The sequence below is a fragment of the Grammomys surdaster genome, unplaced genomic scaffold (assembly GCF_004785775.1).
Source record: "Grammomys surdaster isolate TR1022 unplaced genomic scaffold, NIH_TR_1.0 919, whole genome shotgun sequence".
NCBI classification, from domain to species: domain Eukaryota; kingdom Metazoa; phylum Chordata; class Mammalia; order Rodentia; family Muridae; genus Grammomys; species Grammomys surdaster.
The window spans coordinates 428805-448644 of record NW_021605338.1 but is presented as its reverse complement, the minus strand read 5'-3'; the positions used below and the strand labels follow the sequence as shown (position 1 = coordinate 448644).

The 19840-nt window shown below is 44.7% G+C and overlaps 1 protein-coding gene across 2 annotated transcripts in view; it reads left to right on the top strand.

Moving 5' to 3' along the window:
- Window positions 1-19840, top strand: part of Slc20a2 (solute carrier family 20 member 2) — an 80304-nt gene that overhangs the window by 37045 nt on the left and 23419 nt on the right. For both annotated transcript variants that reach the window (XM_028782873.1, XM_028782874.1), the window contains 3 exons: window positions 14292-14845; window positions 18398-18538; window positions 19145-19230. In XM_028782873.1, coding sequence (XP_028638706.1) covers window positions 14557-14845; window positions 18398-18538; window positions 19145-19230 — 516 coding nt within the window. In that variant the 5' untranslated portion in view covers window positions 14292-14556. The remainder of the gene's footprint in view (window positions 1-14291; window positions 14846-18397; window positions 18539-19144; window positions 19231-19840) is intronic.

Below are 19840 nucleotides of genomic sequence, written 5' to 3'. Positions count from 1 at the left end.
CCTGGCTGGGGCTTTCCCTTTATGAACTGCCATTTTTCCTACCTGTCACATCTGTCTGCTCTCTATCCAGCCACTGCATACAGTAGAGCTTCAGTAAGGCCACGTGGTCATGTTTTCAAAAACACCGAGTCCACAAGGCAGGTGGCAAGGTGACAGGATCTATAGCCAGCAGAACTGTCCTTTAAAAGTGATAAGGGCAAAATAAAGTGTCCAAACCATACGATCTGAGAGAGAATTCATTGCTGGCAGACTTGCCTTACAAGAAATAATGAAGTATCTCAGGCTAAAACAGTGACTCTAGACAGTGATCTGAGTCTTCCTGCTCAGGCTTGTACAGATGCTCTGGCATAGGCCATGATAAGACACAAATTATATATTCTTTTATTTGAGCATATATAAAATGTTGTGAAAACATTGCTTATATCTGGCTGCTTCCTCATTACAGTTCCATCAGATTCCTCCCTTGGACCAAGTCAGCCAAAGGGAAGATGAAGCCAGGGGGCTAGTTCTTGATCATGTCTCCAGTGCCAGCATCCTCTCAAAGGAATGGTGCTCAAAGACATCTTATCAATTGTCTGATCCCTTTTGTGTCTTCATCATGTTAGGTCCGTGTTTCTCTGAAGGCACTATCAAAAGGCTCTTATGATTTCTTAATTTAGTAAAAGAATTTCAAATTGATTACTCTCCGCAGAAGAAATGAAGAACCACTAAATTTCCAACTGATCCCTCAATCAAATGAGCAGTATTACAAAAACTTTTGAGCTCTTTAGGCTGTTTGCACTGCTAGCTTGCTACATTCTCAGTGACATTTGATGAAAACTCTACACTCTAATGAAGTGCTTCTGAAACTCGACCAGACTCTTCCCTGTGTTACCAAGGAAGGCATAACCTGGATCCATATCATAATTGCTTGTCCTCACTTACATGTTCTGTTGCCTAGCAACCTGTGCTCAAGAATCTCAGGAATGGGCTGGAGACGTGGCTCAGTGGAACCTGGGCTCAGTTCCCAGCACCCACATGACAGCTCACAAGCATCTGTAACTCCAGGTCCATCACCCTCTTCTGACTTCTGTAGGCACTGCACACATATGATGCAGAAACATACATGCAGATGAAACACTCATACATGTAAAAAAATAATGCTAAACCATTTATAAAGGGAAATACTCTCAGTCAGAGCAACAAACAGGGAGCTGTAAATTGAACATGAAATATAGACAATCATTTGACAACTCTATTTACATTGTGTTGAATTAGTAGAAAAAAAATACGTTGGTGTCTCAGGAATCCAAAGTGTCAGTGTCAGTGTCTGTGTCTGTGAGGGTACAGGCTAGAAGCAGAGCTGGAAACTACAGGCATCTGTGAGTTCTTCAGCATGGATGCTGGGGTCCAACACCAGTTTTCTGAGAAAGCAGTAAGAACTCCTAACCACTCATCCTTCTCCCCAACAGCTCCAGGTCAGAGTTGTGTAAGTACCATCCGTAGTTTTATTGAGCCCCCCGAACCCATTAGAACAGAACTAGCAAATAAATATGTAAGAGCCAAGATATCTATTTATATACAAGGTTCCATTTTAAACACAGCTGGAGGACAGCACTTCCTTAATATAGTTCTTGGAACCTGGCCATTCATCCAACACACTTAGGGCACAGAATTAGAGCAAGCCATCCCAGGCCTGCCAGTTGATAAAAGATTCGTGTAATAAGTGATTTATTTCTTCACAAAGGCCCTGGGGGTTCCATCCCAGTACATAAAGAAAGCACGGAAGGGAAATGCTTAGACCTTTTTTTATCTTAAAGGGGCATGAGTACATAAGTCTCAGCCATCTGTTCTTGTCCTTCACTTTGCAACAGCACCAGACCTGAAATACCCTGCCTCAGTGGTAATCGACTTGTAGAGCTCCACTACGGATGTTTCCACACTCTCAGCAGGAGCTGGTCTCAGGGCACAGCATCCATTCAGAGTGTCACCACCTGCCCAGCTGTCGGCTTTCTTAGACTGACGGCGGCTGCTTCCGTATGCTAGTTTCTTCAGATTCTAATCGAAGATACATCTTTATTTGTAATAACTTTTTATCGGTTCACCAAGATATAAATTCAAGCTTATTTATGACAACCCACCATATGGTCACTCTGATTCCATTCAGATATCTGTAAAGAAATAACTACTACTCCTTCTTTTGACTTTCAACTTCTCCATGAGACTCACATAGTACCTTCTGCATTCTTCTTCAGCCATCTTGCCTTAACTCCTTGAATTTTATCCCATTTTAATTGTTTGTTTGTTTGTTTATTCTTTAAGAATTATTTGGCACATGCCTTTAATTCCAGCACTGAGGAAGGGCAAAGACAGGGTGGATCTGAGTTCAGAACCGCCCTGGTCTACATAGTGAGACCCTGTTTCAAAATACAGTTGGGTGTGGGTGTGGGTGTGGGTGGGTGTGTGTGTTTTCAGCAAGATTAAGTTAGATTTATATAATGCTTTCCCAGAGATAAAGGTCCACATGGGAAACATCTAAACAACAACAAAGAGCTGGAAAGGAATTAAAATGTCAATAGAGAAAACTGTAAGAGAGAATGAAATAAAGCAGGAATAGGGTCTATGGAGACAAAAGGGTGGAGAAAGCCAGAGCCCCGGCTCTAAAGTGGAAACTTAAGGTGGAGCAAAAGTAAGTTGGTTCTTGTTCTATACGATCAGAAGGACTCACTGCCTTGTCCTGCTTGGGAATGAGTCGGAAGACTCCACCCACCTCATCCCACAAAACAATCTTGTGGTTCTTCGTTCTAGGCAAAACTGCCTCTTTCCAATCCTGCGGTCTCTGGTTGATGTAGAATTACAGAGTTGAACAAGGCTTGGAGGGATCAAGTGACCTTGATGGCTTCCAAGGACAAAGCCTTGGCTGCATTCCTTTGTAGTGGATGAGCTTCCTTGTCCTCTCCTCACCCCGCTCTGCCCTTCCAGGACCACAGGGACCAACGGGGCCCCACTTGGAATTATGGCCACCAAGAAGGCCTGAGAAGTATGGCCCAGCACCTCCATTTCATAGGTTCTTTGTACTGTTGCATCTGAGTGTCTCCTGCTGTAATGTTGACTCCCACCAGGTAGTGTGTTTAGGGACTCCTCATTTACAGCCACTCTCTCTTACACCAGCCACATCTTCACAGTGGCTGGATGAGGTCCCCTCAGGTGCTGGTGTCCTGAGATTCTCTAGCTCTGGAATTCAATACAGGAATAAATGAGTAGTTATACGCTATTTTGTGTAAACATTAACCTCAAATACTATGGCAGTGAAAACACATGCAGGGAGCTTGGCACTGGGAGCACAGTTTTATTCAGTTCAGCGTAGGTGGTCAAAGGAAGCCCACGGGAGATAAAGGAAGGATGTGAAGGAATCCAGGGTAAGGAGTCTGGACAAATCCTGTAGAGTGGCACCTATGGAGACTCCAAGACTAGGGGCCCTACCTCCTAAGTCCTCAGCCACCACCTTCAAAAGTAAAGTACAAGCACATGAAGGGGTGTAAGAAGTGTTTTCTATCTTGTGCTACAGTAGGTAGTTAGCCTGAGCCCAAACTATTTGAGAGTCCCCAGACAATTACTACAATCACGGTAAGTTCATTTTGTCTATTAAAGAGAAACCAGTGTATGCTGGTGGTGCATTTTAAAAAAAAATAATTGCCTTGTAATTTTTAAGTCTTCCAGTGATAAAAACGATAATTGCTTACAGTAGAAAATTTCGATAACATCAAAAAGGGTGGGGGTGAAGAAGGGCTGGTGTTGTAGCTCCCGAACAGAGCACTTACCTAGTGCCCTATTTGCGGGGCTCTAGAATTGCTGGGTTGGAGGGATAAATGCCACCCAGAGAGCTTGCTGTCGACAGCAGACATGCTTCTCCAGTCTTACCACAGGTCGAATTCAGAAGGTATAACCGTCGTGTACACTGGTTCACTTAATTATCACGTGTGCCAGCGTCAGGAAAACTCCTTTCATCATTTTAGTGACTACAGTAGTAGTTCACCTCCAGAAGTTGCTGGTATTTTCTCACACAGCCCCCTATCTAAGGACATTAAACACTTTCGTCTTTTCCATTCGTATAATAAATGACCCTATGTCAATAGACCTGTATCAATATTTTTCTCATATTTAAGACTATTTAAATTCTCAAACATTTGAAGTTAGCATCATAAATACCCGGGTAGTTCTCATTCAGAATAGAGTGCTGAGATTGCCTTGCTTCTGGCCCAGCCTGGCAAGTTCATGACAGCCCTTTCCTACATGAGAAGTGCTGTGGGGATGGTCCACAGGAGCAGATGCATGCTGGGGTTCTCATAGATCCCAAGGATGATGTCACTACTATTCTTTTGCTATGTGGACATAGTACAGTATCTGTATACCCAGAGACTAGTGGCTTCACTGGGTGGCCACACATCTGTGTAGATAATGGGCAGCACAGATAGGTCACAGTGGATTACCAAAAGAAACAACTTTGAAAGGGATAGGTGGTGGTGGACCAGGGCAGAGATATGGAGGAGTGGAGGGCAAATATGATCAAATACAGTGTATAATATGTGACCGTCTCAAAAGATTAATAAAAATGTGATTTAAAAAAAAAACAGCTCTTGTTCTGACAACCCCTATCAAAAATAGATAAGTAAGTGCCATCTCTTGAAACTTTCTGAACCATTTCCAATTGGAATTCTGGGTGACAACATTACAGAGCATTGCATTACACCACAGATACACAATAGAACTACATTTAGAGTTGATATTGAAGCTTCCAATCAGGATGATACCTTTATTACAACATATTCATTCTCAAACTCTTTGACTCCTCATAACTCCTGGTATAAAGATTCACAGGCCCAGATTTAGCCCCAAAATAGCTTTTGTCCATTGGACTGCAAGAGAGCTTTCCTGCTACGTGGAAACCCTAATGACTTGGGGTTGCATCTTACAAGCAGTGTTGAAGACACACCTTCATAGCAAGGCCTGGCTCTTTCTCAGTGGAGGATGTAGTACTTTGACTGAGAAATCTCGTAGCTTCAAGTATTTGAACGTTTGGTCCCCGGGTGATGCTGTCTGGGAAGTGTAGGAGATGCAGCTTGGCTGGAAGAAGCCAGTCACGCTGACGGGTTCTGAAAGTTTTAGCCTGGCCCATTTCCAATTCACACTGGAAATTCATATTTCTGGTAAAAGGTGTGATTTATCAGTTTACTGCTCCTGCTGCAGCACCGGCGCCTCTACCCCAACAGCGATTAGATTCTTGCCCCTTTGGAATCCTAAGCCAGAATAAACCCTTCTCTCCTAAGTTCCATGTGGTCATGGTGTTCCATCACAGCAAATCAACGAGTACAGGACAGAGTCCTCAACTGGAAGGAAGTCGAGGCCCACCCCAGCAGCTGTCTCCGCCCTCTCCTGGGAAGGGGGTTTCATACAGTGCTCCTCCTTCCTGGAGGAAGTTAATACATCCTCCAGGTCATGCTTTCTCTTGGACTGTTGATGCCATTGCTTCAAACGTGATCCTTGTGGTTGAACTAGCTACTTAGAAAATTTTCTTTTGTTGTGGTGGTAGCGTGTGTGTGTGTGTGTGTGTGTGTGTGTGTGTGTGTGTGTGTGTGTAGATAGGATCTCACTTTGTAGGCCTGGCTATCCTGGAACTTGCTATCTAGACCAGGCTGACCTTGAACTCACAAAGATCCTCTTGCCTCTGCCTCCTAAATTCCTAAATGCTGGGATTACAGACATATGCCACTATCCCGCGTCCACCTTGGTTTGTGAGACAGAGTCTATCACTAGAACCTGAGCTCACCAGTCAGGCTAAGCTGCCTGGCCGCCGGAAGCCCATCTCCACCTGCCCAGTCCTGGGGTTATAAGCACGAACCGTTGTGCTCAGCTTCTTCCACAGTGTTGGGGATCAAAGTGCAGAGAGGCTCATGCACTGTCTCCCCTTCCCTAACCGGCCAGCTTTATGGTGTCTCTGTGGAAGTATCTCCTTTTACATACACAGGAAGAACTACCTTTTCTGTTCTGTTTAACATAGAGGAACTGGGAGTGGATAAATACCTACAATATGGGAAAGAAAACTATCAAAAGCGAAACCACGTGTGTGACCTGGATTATATTGGATTAGTTTTAATTTGTATGCAGTAATGCTCATCAGTTTTAAGTGTATACTTTCATGAGTTCTGAAAAATGTGCAGTAATGTAACTGCTACCACAGGTAAAATTTAAGCCAAATATTCCCCGTGTAGACGAGTGTCTTCATGCCCTTCAGCTAAATACCCCTTAAGATGGACCAACTGAGTTGTTTGATCAGCACACATGGACCTCCCTCTGTAAGGAATTGCCAAACTCTCTGTGTGCTTTTCCTTTTTTCTGTTGTTTTGTTGTTGTTTTATTTTGTTTTGTTTTCTGTTTTTGAGACGGGTCTCTCTCACTCAGCGTGTCTCCTTGACTAGCTGGCCCAGAGCCACACCTTTATGGCTTTACCATTTTGAGTCATTTTGTCCCTTAGGCCTTTCAGCTTTTCTTTATTTTTTTTTAAATATGTCTCTTTACGCCACCGCAACCCCAGGAAGTCCCTATCCCTTACAGTGTGTGTGTGTGTGTGTGTGTGTGTGTGTGTGTGTGTGTGTGTGTGTTTGTTACTCTTACCAAAGAAGAGCCGTGGTGGTTTGGAACTGCAAGAGGAGAGGGGCTTTCTAGGATTTGGAATCCTAGTATAACCACAGGACTCTCTCGGGACAAGGGGCGGGGTGTGGACAATGGGCGGGGGAGGGGGAGGGGTGGAGCAAGGGCAAAGGGCGGGGTGGGGGCAAAAGGCGGGACAGGGGCAAAGGGTGGGGCGGGGCAAAGGGCGGGGCGGGGCAAAGGGCGGGGCAGGGAGCGGCACTGCAAGAGAAAGATCTTGCTAAAGGGTTTGTATCCTTACACTACACGTCTTCCTTTGCCTTTAGTGAAGCCAGGTCCTTCAAGTTACTTGAAGCACGCCACAATTACAAAATACTTTATATCGTTCGATTTAGCTTCACACTAATCTTGTGAGAGACATGAATATTACCATTATTCTAAGTTTGTATAAGACCAAACTGGTTTAGAATAGACATAGGAGTCAGCCAGGGTCACTGCCATTACTCATATAAGTAGGATCAGGCCTCAGTTTCCATGGCCCTAGGTGTTACCTGCTAATGATGCTGACAGTTGCCCTGCTGCGTCTCTACCTTGCTGCAATCAGTGGCTGTGTACCAACTTCCCTGCTTCCCAGCCAGTCTCCAAGATGGCTTACCAGAGGGGTGTAACTCGTACCTAACTGGACAGGAATGGGGACGGAGCCCTGCCAGCAGGTCATGTGCTCTTTCCCTTCTCCACAGAAGAGAGACAAATGTTCCCTTTTACAGCCTGGAAGCGAAAAGAAGTGGTGGGGTGGATGTCAGCGAACTGTCCCTCCCCTCTTCATCCAGAGTCAGCCTTCCTGACAGGTGCCATCTTTCATCTTCATCCTCAGGCTATACACGCTCTTGGCTCGCACTGAGGAAACATTCCACCTTCCCTCTTCTGTGTTCTCTGGTCCGGAGTCTGCTCTGGAATTAGAGTGGATTGCCCCCCCTTCTACCTTCTTTCTGCTTTCCTCCTCTTTTCCTTAGTTCTGCTTCTGTCAAGATAGTCTGTAGGCTCCTTTGTTCTCCCAGACTGCTCTGCATGTTTGTAAATACACTGTTTTAAAGATGGCTTGAGGGACTGAGGAGGTGGGCCAGTGTGTAGGCACTCACAGGAAAGCTGGGCAAGGAGGGCTACATCTGTAACCTGAGCACTGGGTGGGTGTGGAGGCTGAGAAAGGGGGTTGGGGAGGGTGTCCTAGGGGTTAGCTCAACGGCCAGTCTAGCCAGTTAGTAAGCTTCAGGTCCAGTGAGTGTCTGTTTCTCTGTCTCTCTCTCTCTCTCTTTCCCTTAAGTACTTATATGCATGCATATATAAATAAGTATGTATATGTATATACATATTATGTATATATTCATACACACAAACACACACACATAGTGGTAGAAGGGCTAGAGAGATGGTCCTGAGGTTTATAGCATGGACTACTCTTCCAGAGGACTTGGGTTTGATTCCCAGAACCCAAGTAGTGTCTCTCAACCATCTGTAAGGCCAGTCCCAGGATATAGAGCCCTCTTCTAGCCTCTCTGAGCACAAGATGCACAAATGGCACGCAGACAAAACACTCATAAAATAAATAATTATAATAATTTTTCAATATGCTGAAAAGCCATTGAAGAGTCATGTCAATCTGTGACCTCCATATACCATTACATTTTAAGGGTGTATTGTTTTTTTTAATATCTTAGATTTATTTATTATATGTGTATGAATGTTTTGCCTGGATGTATGTATATGCATCATATGTGTTCCTGGTGCCAATGAAAGTCAAAAAGGGCATTGCATCCCCTGAAACTAGAGTTATGGATGGTTGCAAGACACCATGTGGGTGCTGGGAATTGAACCACCCCGCAAGCACAACAAGTATACTTAATTACCACCCCTTCTGCCTCTGGCTTTGACGTTTTGAGACCAGTTGGCTATATAGCCCACAAAACCTTGAACTTACTTAATAGCCCAAGATGGTCTCAAATTCATTACTGTCCTACCTCAGCCTCCCAAGTGCTGGGTTCCATGTGCCAGCTCTCCCTGTTACTGTCAAGCATTTTAAAGTGTAATGTGAATGCTTGTATGTATCATTCAAGAATGGTATAAGTAGAAACTCCTTATGACAAGAACTGTTGAAATATTAAAAGAGACACTTTCTTCTGTTGTGCTGTTTTACAAAGAATTAGAAGCCAAAGATGGATGTTTCATTTGCTTTCTTTATTAGGAAAAGCTAGTGATTTTTGTGTTAGGGCGTGGGGTGGGGGTCTAAGTCACCATATGTGGCAGAGTCATTAGACAATACATCAGACCCTTGGAAAGGTAGAACTCTCTTCATCCAAAGTGTCAAAATGCAAGATTCAGGTTCAGCTTTCAGAGAAAATAGGTCTTAACCGTTAGGGAGAGGATGTGATGCATCTGGGTCCTTACAGAAGGGAACTGGAAGCTCCGTTAAGGCTCTTCAGTCTGGGGACCTATCCTTAAAGGAAAGCGTTAGCTGAACAGTGAACTTTCAGGTACAAATTGGTTGGAGGCCATGGCGGAAAGCGGGTGGTAGTGGGCCAGTCCTTTACAACACAAGCACTGCACTGAGGTACACGCGTGTGATCCCAAGACATGAGGGGTGGAGGCAAGAGGGACAGAAGTCCAAAGTCATCTTTGGAGACGTAAGACCATAATGGATAACGATAATTGTGTAGATCTATATATTTAAAAAATAAAAGCTGGGTATGGTAACTCACTCCTCAGTTCCTGTATTCAAGGTCGTTCTGGTCTACATAGTGAATTCCAGGCCAACCAGGGCTACACAGTGAGATCCTGCCTCAAAAATAAAATTAAATAAATACATATGTGATATATATGTACCTATAAACTACAAAATTAAAAATATATGTGATACATATGTACATATAAACTACAGAAATAAAATTAGATATACATGTGATGTATATATACATAGAAACCACAGAGTCTCTAGCAGAAGTCCTCAGCAGGGACCTTTTTCCGTAAATATGTTTGGGACCATAATTCCTTCACATTCCTGGCTTAAAATAGTTATAAGTCTGTCCAAAAATAGTCTGAGAATGTTTGTTTTCACTTACATACATGCAGGCAAAACACCCATGCATATAAAAATCATTTTTAAAATGATAGCTATCTTCATGTATCATTTTTCTAAACTCTACTCTTGTTATTGCTTCATGTTGTATCTAAGCCTTCCCATCCAAGGATTAAATAAATATTTACTTGTGTCTTTTCTTATTCTCTTTAGGCTTCAGATTTTACCTTTAAAACTCATCTGTTTTGGTGTGGGGAAAGGGAATCTAGCTTTTTAAAAATAGATTTATTATTTTCCATGTACAGGTATTTTGCCAGTGTGCACGTCTGTGCATGACATTTTATTCAGTGCCCTTGAAGGCCAAAAAAAGCCATCAGATCCCCTGGGACTGGAGTGACAATTGTGAGCAACGTGTGGGGGTTAGGGATTGAGCCTGAGTCTTCTGGAAGACTCATTTCAGGTCCACATCTAGTGTTTGGTCTTACACACAGCCGGTGTTGAGTTGGCTCAGCATCATCTGTGGAATGTGTCCCTCTGTGTGTGCTCATCTCCAGTGTTCAGCTTTCCTGTCACCACCCTCATATAGAATACCTCATCATATTTTTTTTTCAAGATTTTATTATTTTATGTGTGTAGGTGTTGTGCCAGCTACCTATCTATTCATGACATCAATGCAGTGCCCTTGAGGGCCCAGAAAAGGCAGCAGATCGAATCTCTGGGCTGGAATAACTGCCAGAGGTAACATAAACAAAGCAAAGGACACAGTAGTTTTGTGTGTCACCAGCTGCAGTCTCTGATGTTCTGGTGATTTCTACATGCAGCATATCCAAGAGAGCCTGTCACCAACCCCTCTTGTCACCGAGCTCACTCGGTTATTTTCTGTCCAGCCCCTCTTAGCCCAGAACTATGAAATGAAGCCACTGCCTTCCCCTCTGACTGTTACGGTTGCGACTCTAATCCAGGATCCTCAGAGCGTGCTTCAGCACACAGTCTGCCTACATTCGCACTTGTCTCCTGGGCGTTTGTTCTCCACACCACAGCCAGAATGGCCTTTTAAAACTACTGTATCTGGGCTGGCAAGACGGCTTACTGGACTCCAAGCCTGGTGACCTAAGTGTGACCTCCAGGATCCACATAGTAGGAACTCTGACGAGTTGTCCTCTGACCTCTTACTTCCACTGGCGTGTGCATTTACACATCACCAATGAATGAATATGTAAACACACATGCATGTACATATACACATACATGTACATGCATGCATGCATACACATATGCCAGATCTGATCATGTCAGCTCCCTGTGATAAAGACCCTTCATGGACACCGTCCACATGTGGCCCAGTTCAGTTTTCGTCATGTTCCCCTCGTCCTTGCCTTCCCCCAGTCTCCTGCCCTTCCCCCATGAGAAGTGAGTGGTATATGCCTCCCATGGCCACAGAGGGAATTTTCCCTCCTGAGATCGCCCTAAGCCCTGCCCTGCCCTCAGCTGAGGTCATACTCCATTTTCTGCTCCCATGTGGTACTAGTCAGCTGGGTAAAGGCTCTATTTGTGTTATTTGATTGTAGTCTATTTCCGACGCTACTGTAAGCCCCAGTAGTGCCATAACCAATGCATTTCACTCATACTAGATTGCCAACAAAGAAGATGCCCAGTAAATACTTACTGTTTGTTTACAGCCTACCCTAGGAAAAACAGATTTCCTAAAAAACTGTGTTTTAAGAGAAAGAACAGTGGTCCCAGTTTTTTCTTCTCTGTGTGTATATAGATGTGTGTGTGTGTATATGTGTGGTGGGTGTGTAGTGTGTGGGTGTGTACACACATGTGAGTATACATACACATGAATTGCAGATAACCACAGAGGCCAGAGAGGGCATTAGATATCCTGAAACTCAGGTTTCAGGTGCCTCATAGCCACCCAATACAGGTGCTAAGAACTGAACTCAGGTCCTCTGGAAGAACAACATGTGAGCCATCACTCCAGACCCCCCCCCAAAAAAAAACTTTAGATTTTCATCTACATATTAATACTAGTAATATTAATAAACCCTTCTGTAGCTTGTGGTGGTACACACCTTTAATCCCAGCACTGAGGAGGCAGAGGCAGAGGCAGAGGCAGGCAGATCTCTGTGAGTTCAAGGCCAGATTGAGTTCCAGGACAGCTAGAGCTACACAGAGAAACTCTGTCTTGAAAAACCAAAATAAAATAAAATAAAATAAAATAAAGTAAAATAAAATAAACCCTCTTTCAGTGGAATGTTCTCCCTTGATAATAGCCTTCCACTTGCCTCATGAGGAGCCTGAGGAGAATAAACATCTTGAAAATGATAGGTTCTATCAGTATGTATTTTCCTTAATTTTATAGTGATTGCATTTCATATATGTAGTGCAATATGTTTGTAGGCTTATTTACTGCATATTATCTTTATTTGGGAAAGATATTTTTAAAAATTTTTAAAAATCATAGATTTACTACCATCACAGTTAGTGTCCTACCCTTTGTCCCCCCCACCCCACCCCTCAGGGCTAGGGATTCAACCCAGGACCACATGTGTGCTAAGCAAGCATGCAACCAGTAAACAACATTCTCAGGCCTCTTTTTGGTCTTTTTATGTTAACTTTTCATACTGCCATAATCATAATGTATATAACATTTTGTTTTCTTTTTTTCTTCTACAAATGCCTTAACTGTTGATCAGAGTATTATGCTGCATTTGCTATGGGAGTTAGCCTTCTTCAATCTGCTCAGGGCAGTAAGCACTTCTGAAGGAACACACTACTGGGCTCCATTCTTTATGCCTTGGACCATTCAGAACAACAGGCAGTCTGGTTGATTGACAGTACAGTAATAGAACAGCAGTTACAAAGCTCCCAGCGCTGCCCAGGTGGGTTGCTTGCTGGAAGCAAAAAAAGTTACCTCCACTTCTTTACTATCTTCTTTGTTTATTCAGTAACTGGATTACTTAATCCATCCTGGAGTTGCTGCAATGGATTAAGCTCTGTCTTCTAGTAGGAGAACACAGGCTGTGCCTCCTAAAGTATGAATGAATGATGGATGGATGAGTGAATGAGGTGATACGTTGAAGTTTTTAAAGACCAACAGGAATGAATAAAGGCACAGGGAAAGGGCTGCTATTCTCCAGGATAAGGAAAACACCTGAGCATTGGAGCAGATTCCTAAACGGAGCGAGGAGGGGACTGTGGGGCTGACGGGGAGAGGGTTTGTTCCCGGCAGGGGATTGTCAGGTTCTGTATCAATTACTTTTCAGTTTGCTGTGACAAAACACCACAACCCAGGCAACTTATAATAGTATTTTTTAAAAATCATAGATTTACTACCATCTCAATTAGTGATTGTCCTACCTTTTGTCCTCCCCCATCCCTCAGGGCTAGGGATTTAACCTAGGACCTCATGTGTGCCCATGTGTGCTTTTATAGAAGAGCATTTAATTGGGTTTATAGTTGCAGAGGGTTAGAGTCCATATGAGTGGCACAAAGACATGGCAGCTGATACAACAGAGAACTCACAGCCTGATCTGAAAGGAAAGGGCAACAAAACAAGCCTGGCATGGTGCAAGTGTTTGGAATCCTTAAAGCCACCCCAGTGGCACACCTCCAATAAGGCCACACCTTCTTATCCTTCCCAGACAGTTCTACCAACTGGGAACCAAGCAAACCACCACAAAGACCAAAGCCCTGGGCTCTGTCTGCTGTGCTCTGTGATTTCAAGTAGTGGAGGGCTAGAGTGAGGCATGACCAGGAGCCGAGGTGGCAGGGTGACCAGGAGCCGAGGTGGCGGGGTGACCAGGAGCCATGGTGGCGGGGTGATGGGAGACAAGGTGGTGGGGTGACCAGGAACCAAGGTAGTGGGGTGACCAGGAGCCAAGTTGGTGGGGTGATGGGAGCCGAGGTGACGGGGTGACCAGGAGCCGAGGTGGCAAGGTGATGGGAACCACGGTGGCGAGGTGGGTGGTAATCTTGCTGTGCACATGAGACCTCTGACTTTTCCTGGATAAAGTGAGAGACAGTAGATAGAGAAGTGGCAGATAGTGACCTGCCTGCCCTGCCTGCAGCATTCTCTGTCTTCTCTGCCTCCTCTGAAGCCCAATAGTCCTTCCTTTGTCACCCGAGGAGGAGTGACCTTGTTCCAGACTTTGAAGACACACTATTCCACACATAAATGTAATGAGCTTCACCCGTTGGTGTCAGGGTTCTGTAACCAGAGCCAATCACATTCCAAGCATTTGAGAACTGTGCAACTTTGATGTCTTGTTTCCTTACCTGTTGCTCACTGGAGGAAGTGGTTCTCTGAAAACAGTGACCAATACATTATTGGAACTGCTTGTGATATCTCACCTAATATGGCACCCTGTCGCTCTGCGGTTATTAAACATTCTAGAGGCCAGTGTTCTGTTTATTTTTGGATGGTTTTGTGGGGGAAGGCTGATTGTAATGTTCTTCGAATCGCTCTGTGGTCAGATCTGTCAAATGCCAGAGACATCCCATTAGCAGCCTTTAAACAGTTCCCTTGGGAGAATTAGCTGTTACAGGTATTCATAGTGATTGACTTCTTTTGTTTTTCTTCTTGTTACAGAAAGAAAGATCACAGCTTTTCCCGACTGGGAGAAAAAATATGGAATGCGGTGTACCACTGACTGACCATAACCAAATGAACTGTACCAACAGTAGTTTGAAAGCCAGCGGTTAACAATTTCTTCAGACTTCAACATTGTCCAGCGCTTTCCAGAGCAGACTCACTGTTTACAAGAACTCTTGGCCTCCCGAAGTTAGCAACCTCAAATTTTGTTCATTTAAAATATTTCTGTGAAAGAAAAGTACCCCAGAGCCCATTTTCCAAAATGGCCATGGACGGGTATCTGTGGATGGTCGTTTTGGGTTTCATTATTGCTTTCATCCTGGCATTTTCTGTCGGTGCAAATGACGTTGCCAACTCCTTTGGAACTGCGGTGGGCTCTGGTGTGGTGACCCTGAGACAGGCATGCATTCTGGCTTCAATATTTGAAACTACTGGCTCTGTGCTCCTGGGAGCAAAAGTGGGGGAGACCATCCGGAAAGGCATTATTGATGTGAACCTCTACAATGAGACTGTGGAAACACTCATGGCCGGGGAAGTGAGCGCAATGGTCGGTGAGTAGCCTCCATCCACACCAGTGGGATGTGTGTGTGCACACGCATGTGTGCACTCTCTTCCTTGCTCCCGTGGCTATTTCCACGAGTGCCATCTTCAACTGTTCAGAAGCTGGCTTCATTCTTTGTGTTTACTGTACAATTTTCATTGCCTGTACTTTATGACTTTTACAAGCAAGCCTCTAGTGTCTCAGATTTTTAGCCGTTGTAAAGTATATTTGGGCTACAAGGTACTACTTGTCGAATATTAAAATGTTTTAGGGATATGTTAAAGTTATTAAAGAGTATACATATTCTTTAATATATCACTGTTTTAAATTTTTACCTATAACCAACCTTGAAAGTTGATTTATATTTTTTCTAATGATTTTTTGTCATGTATGATTAAGTATCTCAAAAATGTTGATGTTGTAAGGCAATATTTAGGGGTTAGGTGCTCCTCTGGACTAGGCTGCTTGCCTAGCATGCATGAGGCCCTGAGGGCAACCTCTAGTGCTACAAAAAATAATGGTGTGTATGTCGGGAACTGGGCATGTGGGTCAACAGCAGGACCTCTTCCTAGCATGCACAAGACCCTGGCATTCTCCGGTACCAGGGACAAAAGATTGATTAATTTACCGTTTGCAGTTTTACATTTTAATCTATAATTTTATCATCATCAAATAAAATTGAAAATGTCCTCATTAAGGCAGTAGTTTTTAGTCTGTGGGTCTTGACCCCTTTGGGACTGAAACAGTCCATTTGTGGAGGTCACCTAAGACCACTGAGAAATACAGGCACTTACATTATGATTCATAACAGTTACAAAACTACAGTTATGAAGTAGCTAGGAAATACTTCTATGGTTGGGGGTCACCACAGCATGAGGAACTGTGTTAAAGGGCTGAAGCCATTAGGAAGGCTGAGACCCACTGCTTTAAGGTATTGTGAGAAGGAGCTGTTCAAACTATGGGAGAAATAAAGATACCCTGACAAACTGAGGCCTCAGTCTCTTCCTTCTGTGGAGCCTGAGGGGGTGAGGCTCTGCTTCTCTAAGAGGCCCTCTGGGCCCCCACACTGAGAACACTCTTGGCAGAGTGTGGAGTCCCTCCGTTGGTCTGGGACAGTGTAGCTGTCCAGTTTCCACTTTTCCATCCTCGGCCTTTGGCTCCTTATTCAAAGAGTAAAAGGTTTTGTTTGGTTTTTTGGGTCTTCTTTTGTTTTGTTTTGTTTTAATCTCAACTAGAATTTGGGTTTACCAAGGCAATTTGAGGGTCTGTCTGAATAACACAGTTGCTTCGGTTTCTCTCCTCTCTGGTTTTGTTTGGGGGTGGCGGTTGTAGCTGCTGTTTCCTTTTCGGTTTGTGGTTAGATGAATTTCAAAGCTCGTTTGGCTGGGAATTTGTATGACTTGTCTAGAATTCAAAAACTGAATTCTGTACGAGTGGGATTCATGTGAATTTAAGATGTCAGCGTCACGATTACTGATCCTCTTGGGATCCTGACCCCTCACTGTCCTGTGCTCCGCTGATTGCACCTCCAAGGTCTCCCTCCTCTCTCACTGTCTCCTCTCCTCTCCCTGATTCTCTTCATCCATTTCCCTCTGTTCTGTTCTAACTAGACCGGGGCCTCCGTGCTGTCTAAAGGCCTGTGTCAGGGTCGAGTAGAATCCCTGTCAGTGCTACCTAAGCTTCTCAAACGGGTTACCCTTAAAGACTCCTGTTTCGCCCCTATAGAAAATCAACCCACTGCATACGAGGCCACTAGAGCTTCCAGACTGAGAACTCCAGTCTGGCATCCCCTCCTGTCAGTGCGCACACTGGCAGCAAGCCTTGCTTCATGCCACCATAAGAAGGTCACTAAGAGCTGGCAAGCTTTCTCCCTTTCACTTCCTGTCTTCACGCAGCACATACCCTTCCTCATGCCTCCCCCTCACAGTGAACCCCCCCCTTAATCATTCAGACACTGCCTAGCACCTCAGAGAAGCCTGCCTCCCATCTCCTCCTGTTCACTTGATATCTTGGTCCCATAGTCTGTCCCTTTCTGTTTTGTAGGATGTCTTTATCTCGTGTTAGAGTGTCTCTCTTCAGTTTTCTTCTGGGCATGCCTATGACCCTGTACCCTTCCGCAGTTCCCGAAAGTGAGGCGGCCCCCACCCACTGCCTGACCTCACGCAGTCATGCCTCGTGCTGCTCCTTCACTCTGTCCATCTGTCTTTCCTTCTTCCTACAACTCTCACCTCACTGTAATTTATAGTCAGCAAGAAAAATGATGGCAGCTCTCAGGAGGGAAATGGAGTGCAAGTGTGACAGGGGGAGTTCAGAGCATCCGCCTACATCACCAGGTTAACTTTATAGGACCGTTATAAAACCATAAAGTTAACACTCTTACATTACAGTCAGGGCTAGGAAACATGATCCTAACTGTGGCTTTACCTGGAAGTCAGCCAGTTGCTGCTGTCCCAGGACACAGAGGTAGAGCCCAGGGAACTGTCCAATACCCCGAAGACTTGCCACCTTATGGTAGCACACAGCTGATTCTTTCTTCACTCAACACACACTTCAGAGATGTATATAGCGCTGCACCCAACCTTGGCTCAAAGGCCAGCATGCCTGGCCTTTGCCGAAGCAGCTGTCCACTTTGCCTCATACGCAAGGACCTATGTGGCCTTAGATGACTCTCCTGTCACTCAGATATCTTTGAAGAAAAGGCCAGGGGGGTGCTTAAGGACACTGGTGCTGCCAGGAAAGCTGATTTTCAGAGTTAACATTTGGGATTAACAGTCCACTTTATCAGCCTAGCCCTTTTGTTGTCCTGTGTTCTGTTTGCCCTTTTCAGCAACTGCTGCTGAAAGGGATATCTCCCAGCTGACACTCAGTGCTCCCTGCCCAGCTGACAGATACTCTCAGTGCTCCCTGCCCAGCTGATACTCTGTGTTCCCTGCTCAGCTGATACTCTGTGCTCCATGGTCAGCTGATACTCAGTGCTCCCTACCCAGCTGATACTCTGTGCTCCCTGCTCTGCTGGTACTCTGTGCTCCCTACCATATATGCTTATGAAAATGTCTGCAATGACTATAGCCTAGAAAAACATCAAGTCTAGAACACAAGACCAGACTCAGAGCTCCCCATATTGCAAGCAAAATCTGAGAGCAGACACCCAGCTTCAGGTTAACTTTCTCAGTTATTTTCCACATGTGAGACAAAACCAAAGGGCAGTACAGTATGTTTCTCTCTCCCACATAGACCAATATGACACAGTTGATCCCTAGCTTGTCTCATATGGACTACAAGAAAGAACAAAAGTTCCCCCCATAAACTCTTTTAAAACTGTTATTGTGTGTGGTGGCTTTTAACTCCCTGCGTGGTGTGGCCAGGCTTCACAGCAGAACAGCTCATCATCCACAGGATAGCTGTCAGTCACTTTGACTGACTACAACATGATTAGCACTCTGTAAGGAAACAGTTCATAGAAAATTAAACTCAGGGACATAGTGTAGATGCTGTCCCCATGTCGGGCAGCTGAGATGCTGCATTGTGTATCTGGTGTTTTAATTGATCTCTCCGTCCGTAGGTTCCGCTGTCTGGCAGCTGATCGCGTCCTTCCTGAGACTGCCCATCTCAGGGACTCACTGCATCGTCGGCTCGACCATCGGCTTCTCGCTCGTGGCGATTGGCCCGAAAGGGGTGCAGTGGATGGAACTCGTCAAGATTGGTAATGGCTGTCTTACCTTTGGCCAATATGCTTCACCTTTGCTAGAGGAGGTTTTATTAAGAGTTACTTTCATAATATTTTTCCTCCAGATGTTAAGCTTTCTAACATCTGGGTTGTATAAGTAATGGAGCAAGGTCACTGTCACCTGTCAGTTTTAATGCCACTCTTTCAGAACATTACAGCATCATCTAGCCGTGAGAATCAGCATCTTATTTGTTCTTGCCAAGAAAGGAAATGTATCTCATTGAAATCAGCATAGTGGTCTGAGCAAGACTAGGCCTGGGCCCACATGAGGAAAAGCCTTCCGTCCAAGCGTCTGTGTTCACGGTCATGGGAGGCTCCGAGTGAAGCAGTGTTCTTTCCATCGCTGCCTAGTGGGAACCAATCTGTAATCTCTTGGTGGAATTCAGTAACCCAGCAGCCGTAACCAGCTATATGTAACTGTGTTTGTTCCCAAGGAGAGTGAGGGATTCCTGAGCTCTGACACAGGACAAACAGTTCTGATGATAGGTGTTAATATGTGTATATATTGCCTCTTGGTGTATTGCTTAAATCTACATGAGTGGAAACCTTAACATTCACTGAGTATTCTTTTTAATTGTTCAGTGGCCTCCTGGTTTATATCCCCACTTCTTTCTGGCTTCATGTCTGGTGTGCTCTTCATACTAATCAGAATGTTCATCCTGACAAAGGTGAGTGGCCCCTTCGTTTGTTTCTGTTTTAGAGCTGACTTTGGTTCTACTTAGTAGAGGCTAGTAACAGTAGGTCGGTGGGAGAACTGTATTTCCATTGCCAAGACACACCTGGAGTTTGATTCACAGGTTGTCAGGAGGGGTCAAAAGCTCAGGGAATGGCCGAGACTCTACAGGGCCTTGCACACAAATGGTGCTTCTGGCTGGGCTCTATAATTTACTTCATTAGCCCACAATCTCAGAAATTAGGCTTAGATCTCAAAAATGAGAGGTGATTACTTCCTGGTTGTCAAACAGAATATAATAAAATAAGCGTTAAGATTTTGAAATTGAATCAATAATTACAACCAGCTGTATAATCTTCTTACTCAGTGTAATCGGGTGACTACAGCTTTGATGGACACTGTTGGCCCCGTGACCATAGCAACTGGGAGAAAGGGTTTATCACACTTAGACCTCCCAGTCCCAGTCCATCATTGAGAAGTCAGGATAGAAGTCAAGCAGGGCAGGAATGGAGGCAGGAACTGATGCAGAGGCCATGGAGGGTGCTGCTTCCTGGCTTGTTCCTCATGGCTTGCTCAGCCTGCTTTGTTACAGAACGCAGGACCAC